The sequence below is a fragment of the Salminus brasiliensis genome, chromosome 5 (genome assembly GCF_030463535.1).
Source record: "Salminus brasiliensis chromosome 5, fSalBra1.hap2, whole genome shotgun sequence".
In the NCBI taxonomy this organism is placed as follows: domain Eukaryota; kingdom Metazoa; phylum Chordata; class Actinopteri; order Characiformes; family Bryconidae; genus Salminus; species Salminus brasiliensis.
This window is the reverse complement of record NC_132882.1, coordinates 2232232-2249731: the sequence shown is the minus strand read 5'-3', so window position 1 is coordinate 2249731 and position 17500 is coordinate 2232232. Positions and strand designations below refer to the sequence as shown.

The 17500-nt window shown below is 43.0% G+C and overlaps 2 protein-coding genes across 3 annotated transcripts in view; both read left to right on the top strand.

Moving 5' to 3' along the window:
- fam234a (family with sequence similarity 234 member A) overlaps positions 1–11113 on the top strand; it is a 13865-nt gene extending 2752 nt beyond the window's left edge. The window contains exons 1-12 of one of the 2 annotated variants that reach the window (XM_072679237.1): positions 101–174; positions 354–605; positions 1554–1664; positions 2350–2532; positions 2777–2922; positions 3358–3490; positions 3645–3768; positions 4098–4241; positions 4388–4469; positions 4948–5094; positions 5260–5362; positions 6043–11113. In XM_072679237.1, the coding sequence (XP_072535338.1) occupies positions 356–605; positions 1554–1664; positions 2350–2532; positions 2777–2922; positions 3358–3490; positions 3645–3768; positions 4098–4241; positions 4388–4469; positions 4948–5094; positions 5260–5362; positions 6043–6293 (1674 nt within the window). In that variant the 5' untranslated portion in view covers positions 101–174; positions 354–355 and the 3' untranslated portion in view covers positions 6294–11113. Of the gene's footprint in view, positions 1–100; positions 175–353; positions 606–1553; positions 1665–2349; positions 2533–2776; positions 2923–3357; positions 3491–3644; positions 3769–4097; positions 4242–4387; positions 4470–4947; positions 5095–5259; positions 5363–6042 lie in introns of those variants that run through there. The other variant, XM_072679236.1, reaches the window with a different exon arrangement.
- A 1335-nt stretch (positions 11114–12448) lies between these two features.
- The window catches only part of cox6b1 (cytochrome c oxidase subunit 6B1), a 9436-nt gene continuing 4384 nt past the window's right edge, over positions 12449–17500 (top strand). The window contains exon 1 of the mRNA XM_072678674.1: positions 12449–12553. The gene's annotated coding sequence lies outside the window, so the exon portion shown is untranslated. The remainder of the gene's footprint in view (positions 12554–17500) is intronic.

The following is a 17500-nucleotide window of genomic DNA, read 5'->3' as shown; positions in this document are numbered from 1 at the left end:
CTCTACCTCTACCTCTACACCTGCACACCTCTACACCTGCACACCTCTACACCTGCACACCTCTACCTCTACACCTGCACACCTGCACACCTCTACCTCTACCTCTACACCTGCACACCTCTACACCTGCACACCTGCACACTTGCACCTGTACATCTGCACACCTGCATCTGCGTATGTGCACATCTGCATCAGCACATCTGTATCTACAAACATGTACACCTGAACCATTGCATCTGTACTCCTGTTGGAAACCGAGTTGACCCCTGTCTCTCTCCCTGTCTCTCTCCCTGTCTCTCTCCCTGTCCCCCCCGTCCCCCTCCCCCCGTGTCTCTCTCCCCGTCTCTCTGTAGTGATGTCGGACCCTGCGGAGCGGCCGGCGGAGGCAGAGCCTCTGAAGGGTGAGCAGGTGGATGGGGTGTGTAAGGAGAGGAGGGTTTGCTGTGGGAGGATGGGTTTGAGTAAACTGTCCGGTTGGCGGACGGCCGCCTTCCTCCTGTCACTCTTCCTTTGCCTTACCGTCGTCTTCGCCTTCTCCTTCATCTTACCCTGCCCAGTCCGCCCACAGTACCTGCACAGCTGGAACCGCACCCTGCCCAACGCAGGTAACACACACATACACACACACACATACACACACACACACACACACACACACACAGTCAGAAGGGATGACCCAGGACAGTTCATTGAGTAACACTAAGTATACCGTACCCATTCCAGTGTTTGTACCCAACTGCACATCACAAACACAATATGTTAAAGAGCAAATATAGCACTTTTTAATATAGGGCCAGCATACTGCATATAAATGGCCAATATTGCACTATAGTACATTAAAGGGGTAGTACATTGCTTTATAGTACATTAAAGGGCAGTATAAGGCACTACAGGGGCAGTGTAGTACACTATAGTACATTAAAGGTACGGTATAGTACATTATAGTATATTAAAGGGACAGTATAGTACACTATAGTACATCAAAGGGCAGTACATTACATTAAAAAACATTAAAGGGCGGTATATGACACTAAAGGGGCGGTATATTACACTAGTACATTAAACTTACAGTATAGTACGTTAAAGGAACAGTATAGTACACTATAGTATATTACACATGCAGTATATTACACTATAGCACATTAAAGGGCAGTATATTACACTATAGCACATTAAAGGGGCAGTATAGTACATTAAAGGGGCAGTATAGTACATTTTAGCACATTAAAGGGCAGCATATTACACTATAGCACATTAAAGGGCAGTATATTACACTATAGCACATTAAAGGGGCAGTATAGTACATTAAAGGGACAGTATAGTACATTTTAGTACATTAAAGGGGCAGTATAGTACATTAAAGGGACAGTATATTACACTATAGTACATTAAAGGGGCAGTATATTACACTATAGTACATTAAAGGGGCAGTATATTACACTATAGTACATTAAAGGGGCAGTAAAGTACATTAAAGGGGCAGTTTGGCACACTGTCCCTTACTTCACACTCGCTGTACACACACCCTCTCACAGTCTCTCCTTTATCTTCAGCTACGTATGACTTCCTGGCGATGGAGGACGCCAACAAAGACAAAGTGCAGGATGTTTTCTTCATGTATAAAAGTGCGGAGGGTAGCATGAACCACACCTGCACTGGTGAAGGTGAGAATGAACACACAACCACACACACACACACACACCTGGACCCTGTCTCACCAAGCTATGGAACATTCCTTACATTACCATGACAACATGAGTTGTGCGCCTTAATCTGGTCCAGGGCAGGTTGAGGTCAGGATTCTGGGTCGTAAATGGCTCTCTCAATAGTCATCCTTGCACTCACCATGGGATACCATTGAACCTGCTTAGGAACCCCTCACCAACCACATGGGATACTAAAGCAGCCTCTTAGCAACAGCATACCAACCACTTGGAACAGCTTAGCAACCCCATAGTGAGCTGTGTGAGTGTTTTACAAGTTGTTATTATTATTATTGTTATTGTTATCTTACGGTACTGTGGGGTACTGTATGGGACTGTGGGGTACTGTATGGGACTGTGGGGTACTGTATGGGACTGTGGGGTATTGTAAGACACTTCAGTTATGTACTGTGGGGTACTGTATGGGACTGTGGGGTACTGTAAGGTTATGTGGGGTACTGTAAGACACTTCAGTTATTTACTGTAAGGTACTGTGAGGTTCTGTGAGGTACTGTAAGACACTTCAGTTATTTACTGTAAGGTACTGTGGGGTACTGTAAGGTTCTGTGAGGTACTGTAAGAACAGAGCAATAAGGCCTGCCCGTGATCTCCTGCTCAACTGTGTGTTTGTTCTGTTGTGTGTCAGGACTGCGCCCCCCCTGCCTGTTCCTGCTGGCAGTCGATGGCACAGACGGCGAGACTCTGTGGGAACGGCCTTTAGCTGCTGAATTTGATTGGGTGCAGTGTGGAGTGGGCGGAGTCGAAGTAAAAGGAAAAACCTGTCTGGTGGCTCACGCTGACAACTTCACAGCCATCGACTCACACACGGGTAGATCTCACACTCAGACACAGAACAGTAGGCAGGCGGGTTCATGTGCAGATCAACATCTGCAGTACGGGTGTGGAGGAGGCGGAGCTCCGGTTCATTTCTGCTACTTTGTCTGCTGTCCTGCCTGCCTGCACACGCCAGTTACACCAATAGCAATCAGCACTGAACACACTCACGGGTGTGTGTGTGTGTGTGTGTGTGTGTGTGTGTGTGTGTGTGTGTGTGTGTGTGTGTCTGTGTTTAGGTGCGATATTGTGGCAGCGGCCGCGCTCTCCTGTTATTAAAGGAAATCTCCCAGTCATCATCCTGCCTGATCTGAACAGTGACGGAATCGGCGACTTTGCTGTGTTGTCGTACAACCGTCCACCAATGTCTCACACACCTATACCGGTAAGACACCACACACACACACACACTCATTTAAAAAGCCAGGCTGGTAAACCTGACCAGTCACATTTAGGGGGAGGAGTCAGAACAAACAAAACAGCGATTAGAATCACAGTCAGGGGGAAGCATGGTGCTGATAAGGACCAAGTACAGTCAGGGGGAGGTCTCAGAACAAGGGAGGTGCCTAATAGGACCAATCACAGTTGGAGGAGGAGGAGGAGGAGGAGTCTCAGTGATTAGGGCTGACCACGATCAAAGGGACTAACAGGGTGTTAAATAGGACTACTGATTTCCACCAACATGTGGTTAATCCCCTGTACATAGTAGCGCCCCCTACTGTGTCTAGCATGAAAGGTGCGAAAATTATTTTGTTTCTCTCTCTCTCTCTCTCTCTCTCTCTCACACTTACTCACTCACTCACTCACTCAATCTCTGCAGACAGAGCTGGTGTTTTTCTCAGGTAAATCGGGGGCTGTGATTGGCTCCAAGGTGGATGTGGATTCAAGAGAGACTCGGGCACACCTACAGTTCACTACAGCCAGGGGAGCTCAGTACCTACTCCTACATACAGGTGTACACACACACACACACACACACACACACACACACACACACACACTTGGTAAAGCATTTCAGAGGTTTTATACTGTGCTGGTTTTACATTACAAATAACTATTTCTCTCTCTCTCTCTCTCACTCTCACTCTCTCACTCTCACTCTCTCAGATATGGGTCTGTATGCGGTGGGTTTGTGGCGTTTAAGTGAGAAAGCTGGTCTGAAGTCTGATCTAAAAAAAGAAAACAGCTGGGAGAAAATAGCCACACACACTGGACTGATCCCACTATACAAGTAAAATACACACACACACACACTGTTATACTCAGGAATTCAACAACAACCAGTCAGATAGAGTTAGAAAGAGTGATGTGGCAGTGAACTGGTACAGGACGTAGTACGATTCCTGGGACTGTACTGGGACAATACCTATTTTGGTTCCAGACTGGGGCGAGATATAGTACAGTTCCAGACTGGGGCGAGACGTAGTACAGTTCCAGACTGGGGCGTGACTTAGTACATTTCCCGGCTGGGACAAGACCTAGTACCGTTCTTAATCAAGATGAGCTCTAGTTCAATTACTGACTCTCTCTCTCTCGCTCTCTCTCTCTCGCTCTCTGTAGGTCGGTGTCTCTGAAGAAGGTGTTATTGGTCAAAGGTTCAGGAGACTCCCCATCACTTCTGCTCTACACCCCCACCAGTGTGCAGCTACTCAACACACACACACTTAGCATCAGCTGGACAACTAACACCAGCATGCTTCTCAGGTACACACACACAACACACACACACGTTTATTCATCCTTACTAATAAAACACATGCCTGGTGCTGATACACAGTTTTCTTTTTGGCTACCTACTTATTAATGTGTGTGTGTGTGTGTGTGTGTGTGTGTGTGTGTGTGTGTCTCAGTATTGCATCATTTGGGCATTACAATGAAGATGGTGTTCCTGACGTAGTGCTGGAGGAGGACCAAGGAAATGCAACCAAGAGAGTGAGTACTGCACCTAACAATTACCAACATCACCTGAAGAAATACACACACTACATGGACAGTAGTAGTAGGGGTGGTGCTCCACCCAGTACTTTTGAGATGAGTTGGGCAGTAAGGGATGAGGAGGTCGGGTGGTGATCATCCAACATCCTGACCTCCATAAAGCTCTTGTGGCTGAATGCAATCAAATCCTCACAGCAATGCTGCTCCATGCTCTAGTAGAAAGTCTTATTCTCTGGACAGTAGAGACAGTTACTTCAACAAAAGCTGGATCCACTCTTTAATACCCTTGATTTCAGAAGAAACAGTGAATGAGCAGGTGTCCCAATACTTTTTTTCCATGTAGTGTAGGTTAAATAATCTCATGCTCTAATAAAATTGTAATGTTTACAAATCTTAGTAGATGAAAGAGATTAGAGAATAGACAATCAGGTGGTGTGCTTATTTTTTGTGCAATATTGTGTGTGTGTGTGTGTAGGTGGTGATCTTGGACGGTAAGACAGGCAGTGTGTTGTGGAAGGCGAGTCTATTGTTTTGGTCTCAGAGCCCCAGACCTGCGTCTGTCCTCACACTCAACTCTTACTCTGTCTTCATGCTGTGGGGAGAGAGACACAGAAACGAGACGGTAAACACACACACACACACACACACACACACACACACACACAGGAGGATCAAGTAAACTGCCTAACGCCTGAACACACACTCTGTTGAAGAAGGGTACGGAGTAAAGTAAAATGCTGTGTGTGTGTGTGTGTGTGTGTGTGTGTGTGTGTGTGTGTGTTTGTAGAGCTCTGCTGCTGAAGAGCATTCCACGTACCTGCTGCACCCACGCCACCCTCAGGTGCTGCTGGAGAGAAAGAATCCCACCCAGCACATAATGTCATTTAAAGGTACTGTATTTACACTGAATGGCGACCTGCGGGTCGGAACCGGACATAAATGACATAAATAGAAATGTTCTGACTTGGCCGATCAGAGAACTTCAGAATCCATGTCGTCATCAGTGACTCACATAAAACTAACTAACTCCCCAAACAGGCAGCCAAATTGTCAAAATCCACAGCAACACCACAACCAATCAGAATCTCTGTTTCAGCTGGGGGCGGGACAGTAGAGAGGACAAGTTGAGGGTGAGACAACAGAGTCAATTTCAAGAGCAGGACCAGTCAGAATCTCTTATTCATCTGGAGGCGGGACAACAAAGTAAAACCACAGATCAGAACCAATCAGAATCTCTATTTTATCTGTGGGCGGAACTGTAGAGGGTCAAATTCAGCTGCAGAACTAATCAGAATTTCTGTGTCAGTTGGGGGCGGGACAACAGAGTCAATATCCAGAGTAGAACCAATCAGAGAGTAACCTAGTAAACCTGGAGGCAGAACCAGACAGAATCTCAATTTCAGCTGGGGGCAGGACAACAGAGTTAAACTTCAGAGCTGTTGGGGGTGGGGCAACAGAAATTTATAGCCAATCAGAATCTCCATATGAGCTTTAAGTAGTGTGTGTGTGTGTGTGTGTGTGTGTGTGTGTGTGTGTGTGTGTGTGTGTGTGTGTGTGTGTGTCTCCACAGCGGTTCTACTAGAGCGCGGTCGTCATGCCTGTTACCTGGTCCTTAGTGGAGCCAATGGAGCGCTGGTGGACGATGCGGGGATCGGCGGGGCGGAGCCTGTGTTGCTGACCAAGCGCAAGATAAAAGACGACGTGCAGGAGAGCAGCGTGCTGGGAGTGGGTGGAGCAGAGGGTGTGGCCGTCTCCAGAGACAAGGAGGACACTGTGAAGCAGGCGTTTAATAGGCTGAGGTTCAGTGACGAGGTCAAGTAACTCCTCAGGCTGCAGCGGTAATGCTTTTCCCCAGCAGCAGCGACATTACAGCGATAGTTCGGTTCGAAATCGGACCTCTTTTTGTAATTCTCCATTCCACCTTAAATGCTGCAGCAGTTACGTTCTGACGCCTGAGGCCAAATTTCAGACTTATTTTGACCCAATCCATATAAGGATGTTCAATAATCTCTAATAGAATCACTGTAGTATCAATTATATAATCTGTAATGCTATATATATTAACATTATTTATTATACATTTCTATAATAGGTGCCAGAAATACATAATTATATAATAACAGCATATAATCGGCTCTAGAATATAACTGCAGTACCATTTAAGGCGGAATGGAGAAGAAGCCAATGAATAAGAGACCAAAATTTAGCCTGACTCTGATAGAATTATGGTAGTTATAATTATATAATCTATGATGTGATATATATTAACATTATATATTATATAAATATATAATAATAATAATGGCATATAGTAGTGGCCACATTTCAGCCTTGTTTTGATCCAATTCATATGGGGATATTCAGTATTCTCTACTAGACTCTACTAGAAAAGTATAGTATTATATAATCTATAATGCTAAATAGAATAGCATTATATATTATATAATTATATTATAGGAGCAGAATGTTACTTTGGCACCATTTAAGGTGGAATAGAGAATTACAAAAAGAAGCCAGAGAATAAGAGGCCAAATTTTAGCCTGACTGATTATAGTAGTTATAATTATATAATCTATAATGCTATATATATTAACATTATATATTATATAATTATAAAGTAATAGCATAAAATAGGTGCCAGAATGTTACTTTGACACCATTTAAGGGAGAATGGAGAATTACAAGAAGAATTGGAGGCTGATTCTAATATATATATAATATATAATGGTATATACTGTTATATATTATTTATATGTAGCTATATATATTTTTTTCTCCAAACGTTCACTTTAAATTAATTAATATTTTAAGCAGGAACGGCTGCAACCTTTCAAGCCTGTCACAAATGAGCAGTGATGTATGAGTTGGGTAGCTGCTGTAAAATCCGTGCCCTCGCTGTTTTATCCTACACTGTAATAATGAAAGTCGTAATGCTGTTCTATTACATGGGGGGTGTTTATATCACTCCTGTGCAGAGTGCCTTTACACATGCTGCATAATACAGACACTATCATCCTGAACTTGATGCGCTCCAAAGAAGAAAAAATGACAATCGTAGTGGTTATAATGTCTAAAATAGATCTATATTTATGAAACTGAAATGATGCTGAATAAATGCTGAGTTAAAGAAAAGCAGTTTTATAAGTATATAAAATATATACACATAACAAAGCACTTTATTTAGTGACCTTGATGCCAGTGGTGTTATTTTATTGTTAAATAAGGCTCGGGAATCAGGAGCCTGGCTTGCAGAGCGTTGCGGTGTATACACGCTTTAGTGCAGTGTGGTAAATACAGACACCGGGGCTGTGGAATATAGAGTGGGACCTGTACTGTCACCGTTTATTAACGCGCCTCTCTCCGGCCGTTTGCTTCGGTGCCTTTGCTTTGTGGGATGCTGTGGGTTTGAGGGATGTTTTCTAAAGAAACACTAGAGGGCGGCAGTGAGTCAGGAGCGTTTACACACTGTAGGGTCTCTCAGTTCGGTTGGTTTAGCTGTTCCCCGGTCGGGACCTCTGATGCCAGTGGTTTACAGTGAGAGGAGATGTTTGGAGAGGTGCAGAGGGATGGGCGCATTGGGATCGGATCAGGTCGGGACGTCAGGATCAGTGGTGTGTTGTTTAGAGCTGGGCCTGCTTGTGTGTGTGTGTGTGTGTGTGTGGATTGTGTGGGCGGCTGCAGTTGGGTGAAACTAACTGAATGTTTCGGAGCTTTTTGAGCTGGTTGGTTCTTGCCTGTTCTCTTCAGATGATTTATATATGTATTTATTTTCCTCTCTGAGTTTTGCTCCTATGTAACCAATCTCAAACATATCCAGTTCACTGTGGCGACTGTAGTGGTGTACACTCCGTCTTGCTAATCTGGTCTCCCCATTGGCCGAAGTGACCTACATTACTTCTATGAGTGTCACAGATGAAAAGGGTTGAATAGTGTTGTGAATATATTGATTAGATATTGAAATATGTGGAATATGTTTAAAATATTGAAAGTGTTTGTAGTGTGTGAGTGTAAAGAACCTCTTATAGGTTGAACCTTCACTTACATTTACTGGTCTGTATTAGGGCTGCATAAAATAAATTTAAAAAAAAGTATATTGCAATTTTTCCTGCAATATATGACAAAAAAATAAATAAATAAAAAAATAAATAAGCTTACATTGCTTACTACAGGGATGCCCGATCCGATGCTAGGATCAGATATCGGTCCCGATACTAACAAAATTAGCTGGAATCGGCATCGGATAATTAGTCTGATCCAAACCTAACAGAGTGACCTACAGACATCATACACATACCACAGCAGACAGCAAGACTCCCCCTCTCTAACCGGCACGGTGCCCTCGATCTGTCCCCAACCCTCAGCGAGTAATCCAGCTCGTCCTCCATATCAGCGGAACCGAGAAGGGAGGAGCTGCTCGCTCCTCTTTAGTCTCACAGACTTCAGAGACTTTCAGAAATTGTTAAAGGAACCATTACGTCAATCCTTTGAAGTCTCTCCCAGATGGTCAGGTATACAGTTTATTCATTCAGCAATGGTATCGGATCGGTATCGGTATCGGCCGACACGCAAAGTTGGTATCGGTATCTGTATCGGAACAGAAAAAGATGGATCAGTGCAGCCCTAGTTTAATATGAAGGCTGGGAAAATTACCCCCAGTTTCTTCTCTTTCTTTTCTTGTTTCTTCATTAGAGTTTGTAGACTACGCCATGTTAAAGCTCTGCGGCAGGAGATGAAGCTAGCGGTAGCACTAATTCTAGCAACTCTTAGAATAAACTGATTCCAGGACCCCATCTAAAACCAGCCTTTCCACATTAGTCATGCTAAAGAAATCCAGCTCCCCTTTCTGTGTATTATCAGCTACCTGCGGTCCTGGGCCAGTTTCCCCGGGGGTGTACTGTACGTTAAATCAGGTTCCGTTTAAGGTGGATTCAGCTGTAACCAAAGTAATGTAGCCAAATGCTAACTCTCTGCAAGGCCTGAACTAGCACACTGGCTAAGAGACTCTGTGTACTCTACCTTCTGCTTTTTAAGGTGCAGGCTGTGATTGAGACACAGTGCCTTACTGCGGTTCGAGCTCAGGACTATCGGGCCTAATGGTTTTAGCACTGGAGGCTAATGTAGCTAAAAGGCAATGAAGCCTTATACCCCACCAGATAGCATGGAGCACTCCCCTCAAACTGTATGGAGATGTTCCGTAACCAGAGCCGGCCCAAGCCTTTATGGGGCCCTAAGCAGATTTATTATTTTTTTCATTTGGGGGCCCCCCATATCACCACCTCAGCACCAGATACTTCATCTTCAACTTCTACAGGGTCCGAGGCTTTGCCCACCACCCAAGAGGCGCATATCTGCATTTGCTCAACAGTCGGTGCACCAACTATGAAAATATGTTAATATAAACATATAACATTGCTTTTATCTGTGTAATACCATTTCATTGTATTATTCATTGTGTAGTTTTAAATACATTATATATACACACACACACACACACACACACACTGCTCTTGGGGGTCCCCTGGTGGCGCTGTGGCCCTAAACATGATTCGAGCATGCCTTGGGCCGGCTCTGCCTTTTGCTAGTAGACTTGATTGTGTGTTTTCTGGTTCTGCATGCCCCACTGTTATCTAGAACATTGTAGTACATTAGCATAGCTTACACAGTAGCAACATTTAGTTACATCTTTAAGGCTGAATTTTTGCACGTGTGATGATTTACATGGGGTTCATAAGCTAACTAGTGGAGTATAAGCTTCCATTGGCCTGCTTGATGGCTACATTAGCCTTTTAGCTCCAGAGTAACCACATAGGTCTGGGCTCATCAGCTACATGTGTGGTAAAGAGGTGTTTGTGAATTACACTTTTGCAGAATGTTGCTTTAATCTGTACAATTATCAAATCATCTTCTACAGTGGAGGTTCTAGATAAGCTCCTCCAGTCAGAGCTGTGGTTCTACAGTGGAGGTGAAGGGAAGCAGACGTCTGAAGCTCTAATAAAAGCTCCTCACAGAAAGTTCTTCACCTAATGGTGATGAAGACGCTGCCTGATGCCTGAGACACGGTTCTACCAGAGTTCTGAGAAGAGTTCGGCTCTAGAACCTGCTTTTAGAACCAGATCATTAAAATGGTGGAGGGATACATGCTGCAGGGTGTAGTGCAGCTACAGAAAGTAGTTCCTAAAGAGATCTGCATTAGTTCAGATTCTCTATTCACTATTTTACCTTCATCATCATCATCATCATCATCATCATTCCATATAAAACTCAGAAGACTCGTGTAGCTGCACTGGTGGGTTTGGATAGGAGATAAATTATGGGCTGTATCTGTGTTGTTGTAGTCATGGCGACTGGCTCCATTAACCACCACTGTACAGCGATTTCACACCAAACCCTCCTAGAAGCCAGTGGTGGTGTAGGAGCAGGGTCTGCCGGTTAAGCTTTACTCTACGGGCTTTATGAGTGTGTGTTTGCTGTGTTTTGTTAATGTGCTTTTATTTGATATTGATTTTAAAAGCTTTGTTCCTAAACCTGTAGATCAGGTCTGATTATTATTTTTATTATTTCTTATTATCTGATTCTTAAAGTTTCCGGATGCTGTAAAACGATTGAAGAGTGTAATATATAATAAATGATGATGAAACGCAGTGATTTGGATGTTGGGTGTTTATTTGATGAGCCAAAACATTAAGACGCTAAATAAAGGTACTAGAGCTGTATGTGAAGGTCTGGGTTCTCTGTTAGACGGTACAGAACAGTCGGTTCTCGTAGTCGCCGGGTTCGAATGTCGAGAAATGGGCAGCGTGGCGGCCTGAGACACTCTTGACGAGGGTCACATCGTTATGCCCAGACATCTCCAAGGCTTGGTGGTAAGGACCCAGCAATGGTGGTCCAAATAATAAATGTACCCCCCCACCCTGACGCCATTTGGAGACTCATCTGGACGGAACCGCCAGAGAACCACAAGAACACAGCTGTTTATTGACTCTCACAGTAAGAGGAACGTGTTGCAGCGCCCCCTGCTGCGCATGGGACTGCGCAGCCACAGATCAAGCAGAGTGCCCATGCCGACCCCTGTCCACCGTTGCTTCCAGTGGACACACAAGCATCAGGACTTTCTCTGGGCAGCTGCAGTACCAAGCCTGACCAAGCCTGACCAATCCTTCTCGGACAGAGATTTGGGGATTTGTATCTAATTTCCAACCAGTCAACCAATCAGCCACAACATTAAAACCACCTCTCCCTAAAAGAGCGTTGTCCTGTAGAATCGGGCCCCAAGCAGAACTCTCTAGTAATCATTAACCCACTAACCCGGATGTGTCCAGCAATGCAGTCTCCTCCAGGGCGCACGCGCGTAGGCGCCTCCACTGTCTTCTAATTAAAGCCCTCGGCTTGCGTTGCAACGTAACCTGATGCACCGGGCGCGCGTGCCACCGGGATACCCGCGTTGCTATAGCAACGGACATGTCCTCCGAGCCGGCCGGTGCAGCTTCACTGGTCCTTATTTCTCTGTGTGTTAAAGAAACAAAAAAAACATGCATGTGTGTGTGTGTGTGTAGGGAGCACGTGGTGAACATACGCTCGAGACATGCAAACAACACACACACCTTCGTTTCATGCATTTATGATTTGTCTCCACGAGGTTGGAAATGCTGAAATTGACCCCTTTATTGGAATTGTCCGGTCCACCTTAAATGGTGCAGCAGTTCCATTCTGGCGCCTTGGGCGCCAGAATGGAACTGCTGCACCATTTAAGGTGGACCGGACAATTCCAATAAAGGGGTCAATTTCAGCGTCTTAACTAAACCTGACGTTAAAGTTACACACATATATGCATGCATATGTGTGTGTGAGTGTGTGTGTGTTACAGTGTGTGTGTGTGTGTGTGTGGAAAGTGAAAGCACGTCCAATGTGACCTGCATGCAGCGTCCGCCATACCGTATAGACAGCGCTGCACGCCACACACACCCACACGTACTATCACCCTCACACACACACACACACACACACACACACACACATTCTGCAATCCAGCGCTATCACCGGTCGCACACACTTCCCTCTTCTCGACGATCTGCAACAAAAAGGTAAAAAAAAACCTACAAAACAACCCAAAATTCACCAATTCATACTTTTATCGCCTTAATTTTAATTTTTTTAATTTAATCGCCTCATTAATTAATTCCATCACTCTCCACGAACTGCTGCGGAACAAGGAAACGTCTGGAAACGAGCCACGCCACGCATTGCCACGCAGTTTTTACTCAATCTAGCGAAATTCACCCGGAAAAACGACGAAAACGGCAGAAAATATAAGACTATATGCAGAATTCGGTATGAATATTCATGAGCTGCGACGTCACAGCGCGTCCCGTGTGTGCCAGAGTGCACAGGCTGTGACCTTGTGTCTGTTCGGCTAGAATTTGGGCTAAAATTGACATTTTTAAGAGTATTATTTCCATTACAATCCGTCACTGATGTGAATGTGTGGGAGATGTGTCTGTGTTCTAGATCGTTCTTTAGATTCAGGCTATCTAGTCCTCTGAAGGTGTGGAGAAGAGGGGATTTAGCCTTAGGCTGCAGCTAAAGCTGGATATCTCACCCCTTAGGGGTTCTGTGTAGAACAGGGAGAGCTCAAGGAAACATTTGGGTGCTTTAAAGGTTCTTTAGTAAAGGTTGTGGGTTCTATGTAGAACAGGGAGAACTCAAAGAACCGTTTCAATGCTTCATGAAAGTTTTTTGTAAAGGTTGTGGGTTCCTCAAAGAACCATTTGGGTGCTGTAAAGGTTCTTTTCTAAAGGCGGTGGTTCTGTATAGAACAGGGAGAGCTCAAAGAACCATTTGGGTGCTGTAAAGGTTCTGTAGTAAAGGTTGTGGGTTCTATGTAGAACAGGGAGAGCTCAAAGAACCATTTGGGTGCTGTAAAGGTTCTTTAGTAAAGGTTGTGGGTTCTATATAGAACAAAGTGACCAATGGACTGTGCACTTGAGTTTGTAGAACAATGGCAGCTCAAAAAAACATTTGAATGCTTTAAGGGTTCTTTGGTAAAGGTTGTGGGTTCTGTGCAGAACAGGGAGAGCTCAAAGAACCATTTGAGTGCTTTAAAGGTTCTGTAGTAAAGATTGTGGGTTCTGTGTAGAACAGGGAGAGCTCAAAGAACCATTTGGGTGCTGTAAATGTTCTGTAGTAAAGGTTGTGGGTTCTATGCAGAACAGGGAGAGCTCAAAGAACCATTTGGGTGCTGTAAAGGTTCTTTAGTAAAGGTTGTGGGTTCTATATAGAACAAAGTGACCAATGGACTGTGCACTTGAGTTTGTAGAACAATGGCAGCTCAAAGAACCATTTGAATGCTTCTTGAAGGGTTCTTTAGTAATGGTTGTGGGTTATATATAGAACAAAGTGACCACTGGATTGTGCACTTGTCTAGTTTGTAGAACAATGGCAGTTCAAAGAACCATTTGAATGCTTACTGAAGGGTTCTTTAGTAAATGTTGTGGGTTCTGTGTAGAACAGGGAGAGCTCAAAGAACCAGTTGAATGCTTTAAAGGTTCTTTAGTAAAGGTGGTGGTTCTGTGTAGAACAGGGAGTGCTCAAGGAACCATTTAAATGCTTCTTGAAAGTTTTTTTGTAAAGGTTGTGGGTTCTTCAAAGAACCATTTGGGCGCTTTAAAGGTACTTATCTAAAGGTGGTGGTTCTGTGCAGAACAGGGGGAGCTCAAAAAAGCATTGGAATGCTTCCTAAAGGGTTCTTTAGTAAAGGTTGTGGGTTCTATATAGAACAAAGAGACCAATGGACTGTGCACTTGAGTTTGTAGAACAGGGAGAGCTTAAAGAACCATTTGAATGCTTTAAAGGTTCTTTAGTAAAGGTGGTGGTTCTGTGTAGAACAGGGAGTGCTCAAATAACCATTTTAATGCTTCTTGAAGGGTTCTTAAGTAAAGGTTGTGGTTCTGTGAAGAACAAGCACAGCACAAATAACAATTTCAATTGCTAGTGGTTCTATGTAGAACAGGTACAGCTTAAAGAACCTTTTGAATGCGTCAAGGGTTCCTTTGTAAAAGTGGTAGTTCCAGTGGTAGCTCAAAGAACCATTAGCATGTAAGGCTAGTGGGTCTGTATGGAACAATGATACATAAACAATGATATGTTGAATGCTTAAAGGGTTCTTTAGTAAAGGTAGCGGTTCTAAATAGAACAAAGTGACCACTGGACTGGGCACTTGAGTATGTAGAACAATGACATTTGAAGGCTTCTTGAATGATTCTTTTAGTTAAGCTAGTAGTCCAATATAGAACAGGGAGAGCTCAAAGAACATTTTGGGTGCTTTTAAGGTTCCTTAGTAAAGGCAGTCGTTCTGTGTGGAACAGTGACAGCCAGTTTGACCCGCTGTTTGACCTGTCCATTCCATGCTCACAGAGGTCAGTATGTTGTCTGGAAGTGTGCAACCATAATAAGTTCTTTAAGGGTTCCTTAGTACAGTTAGTCATTCTATATAGAACAGTGACAGCTCAGAGAACCATCTGAACGCTTCAAGGGTTCTGTAGGAAATGGAGTAATTTTATATAGAACAGTTGTAAGACAGCTTTAAGAACCATTTGAATGCTTCTTAGGTTCTTTAGTAAAGATTCTGAATAGAACAATGAGGGCTCAGAAGAACCCTCTGAATGTGTCAAGGGTCTTTTTCAGGATTGGAACCCTCCTGTAGAGGGTTCTTTAACCTCTTCAAGGGTTTGTTTGTGATTAGGTGCTCGAGTCCATAACCTGAGGAGTGTAAAGGACATCTCAGATAGTGAGTGCTGGTATGCAACCATTGGACTGTGCCCTCTGTCCTGCTGCTTGACCCGAGAGTCCATTCCACCCTCATGGACGTCTGTGTTGTGTCTGGATATCTCCACTACAGAGTTCTTCAGGGGTTCTTTAGTAAACATAGTGGTTCCGTACAGAATCAAGACCATTTACATTGGTTGGTTGCGCTTTTCTTCTCAGTGATAGTAACCTTCTTTAAGATGGTTCTTTATAGAACCACATTCAGAAAATGCTGTACTAGATACAAGGTTTTGTTTCCAACTGTGACAATACACAACTGGTTCTTTAGTAAAGGCAGTGGTTCTATGTGGAATCGAGACAGCTTACTGATCTATCTGGATGCTTAAATGGTTCTTTGCCTAGTTAAAGGGTTCTTTGTATCGGTGGAACATTTTTTAGGCCACTTATAGTTGCACATAATAAATAGTGAAAAACCACATGATCACAAAACCCACTGGAATCACAAAAAAAAACACATCACTATGGATTTTTATTATTGGTTCTGTATAGAACCCGTAAAATGGTTCTATTTAGCGCCAAAAGGGTTCGACAGCCGAAACCAGTACAAGAACTATTTCGGTTCTATATGGATCTAGCGGAGTCCTGATCTTATCCAGTTGCATTTGAATAGATCAGACATCAGCGATCTGATAGCAGATCCAGCTCCGATCCTTTGTTTTTACTGCTGTGTTCTAGCAGAGCGTCCTCTAGGCACCTTTAACAGACGCTATATATATATATACAGTCATGCCCGAAAGTATTCATACCCCTGTCAAAGTTTGACTTAAATTTACTTTTATTTAACCAGAAGTTATATTTTTGCCTTGAAACGACACAGGCATCTCCCAGGAGATAACACGATGTGATGATGTGTGCACCATTTGGCGTAAAAAAGGAGAAGCCTTCAACCCTAAGAACACCATCCCCACTGTCAAACATGGTGGTGGGAACCTAATGTTTTGGGGGTGTTTTTCAGCCAATGGACCAGGGAACTTGATCGCAGTAAATGGCACCATGAAAAAAGAGCAATACATCAAGATTCTCAACAACAACATCAGGCAGTCTGCAGAGAAACTTGGCCTTGGGAACCGGTGGACATTTCAGCACGACAACGACCCAAAACACACAGCCAAAGTGGTGAAGAAATGGTTAGCAGACAAAAACATTAATGTTTTGCAGTGGCCCAGCCAGAGTCCTGACTTGAATCCAATTGAGAATCTGTGGAGGGAGCTAAAGATCAGGGTGATGGCAAGGAGACCCTCGAACCTCAAAGAGTTGGAGCTCATCACTAAAGATGAATGGGCAAAAATACCAGTGGAGACATGCAAAAAGCTGGTCAGCAATTACAGGAAGCGTTTGATTGCTGTAATAGCCAATAAAGGCTTTTCTATTAATTATTGAGAAGGGTATGAATAATTTTGGACATGCCACTTTTTGTTCAAATGTGTATAAAAGCTGAGAAATATTTTTTCCCACAATGATGCCTCTTGTACATCATCGTGTTATCTCCTGGGAGATGCCTGTGTCATTTCCAGGCAAAAATATAATTTCTGGTTAAATAAAAGTAAATTTAAGTCAAACTTTGACAGGGGTATGAATACTTTCGGGCATGACTGTATATATATATATATATATATATATATATATATAAAACAAAATGTCAAAATTATATAATTTTGTTATCAAAAGTTTCTTTTCCCTACATTTTGGCTTATAAGAAAAAATTTTCTTGACATTTTCACTTATTTTGTCAAGATTATTACACGTTTAGGATATTTTGACATTGTATTTTGGATTTTTTTTGGAATATATAAAAATAGCAATTTAATATTTCTAAATAAATATATCATCTATATATATATATATATATTTTAATATAATATATTTAAATAAATAATTTAACACACTTGTTTTCTCTATCTAAATCAAATACATCAAAAAGAACTGCATCACTCACTGTGTATCTGTACCTGTGAAACTGTAAAACTGGTCTTTTGCGCTATTAAATGTATATTTGCTAAAACTCATATTTAAGATAGGCTACATATGTGTTTAATATTTCCCCATATATAAATATATATATTTAGTGTATGAACATTATATTCTACAATACGTTTTAATGTGTTAAATATATTTTGCAATGAAATGCAGTAGATGTAAAAAGTATTTAAGGTATACGTGGTCGTATATATTGGTATATTGCAGGTATATTGTTATATAAGGAGCAT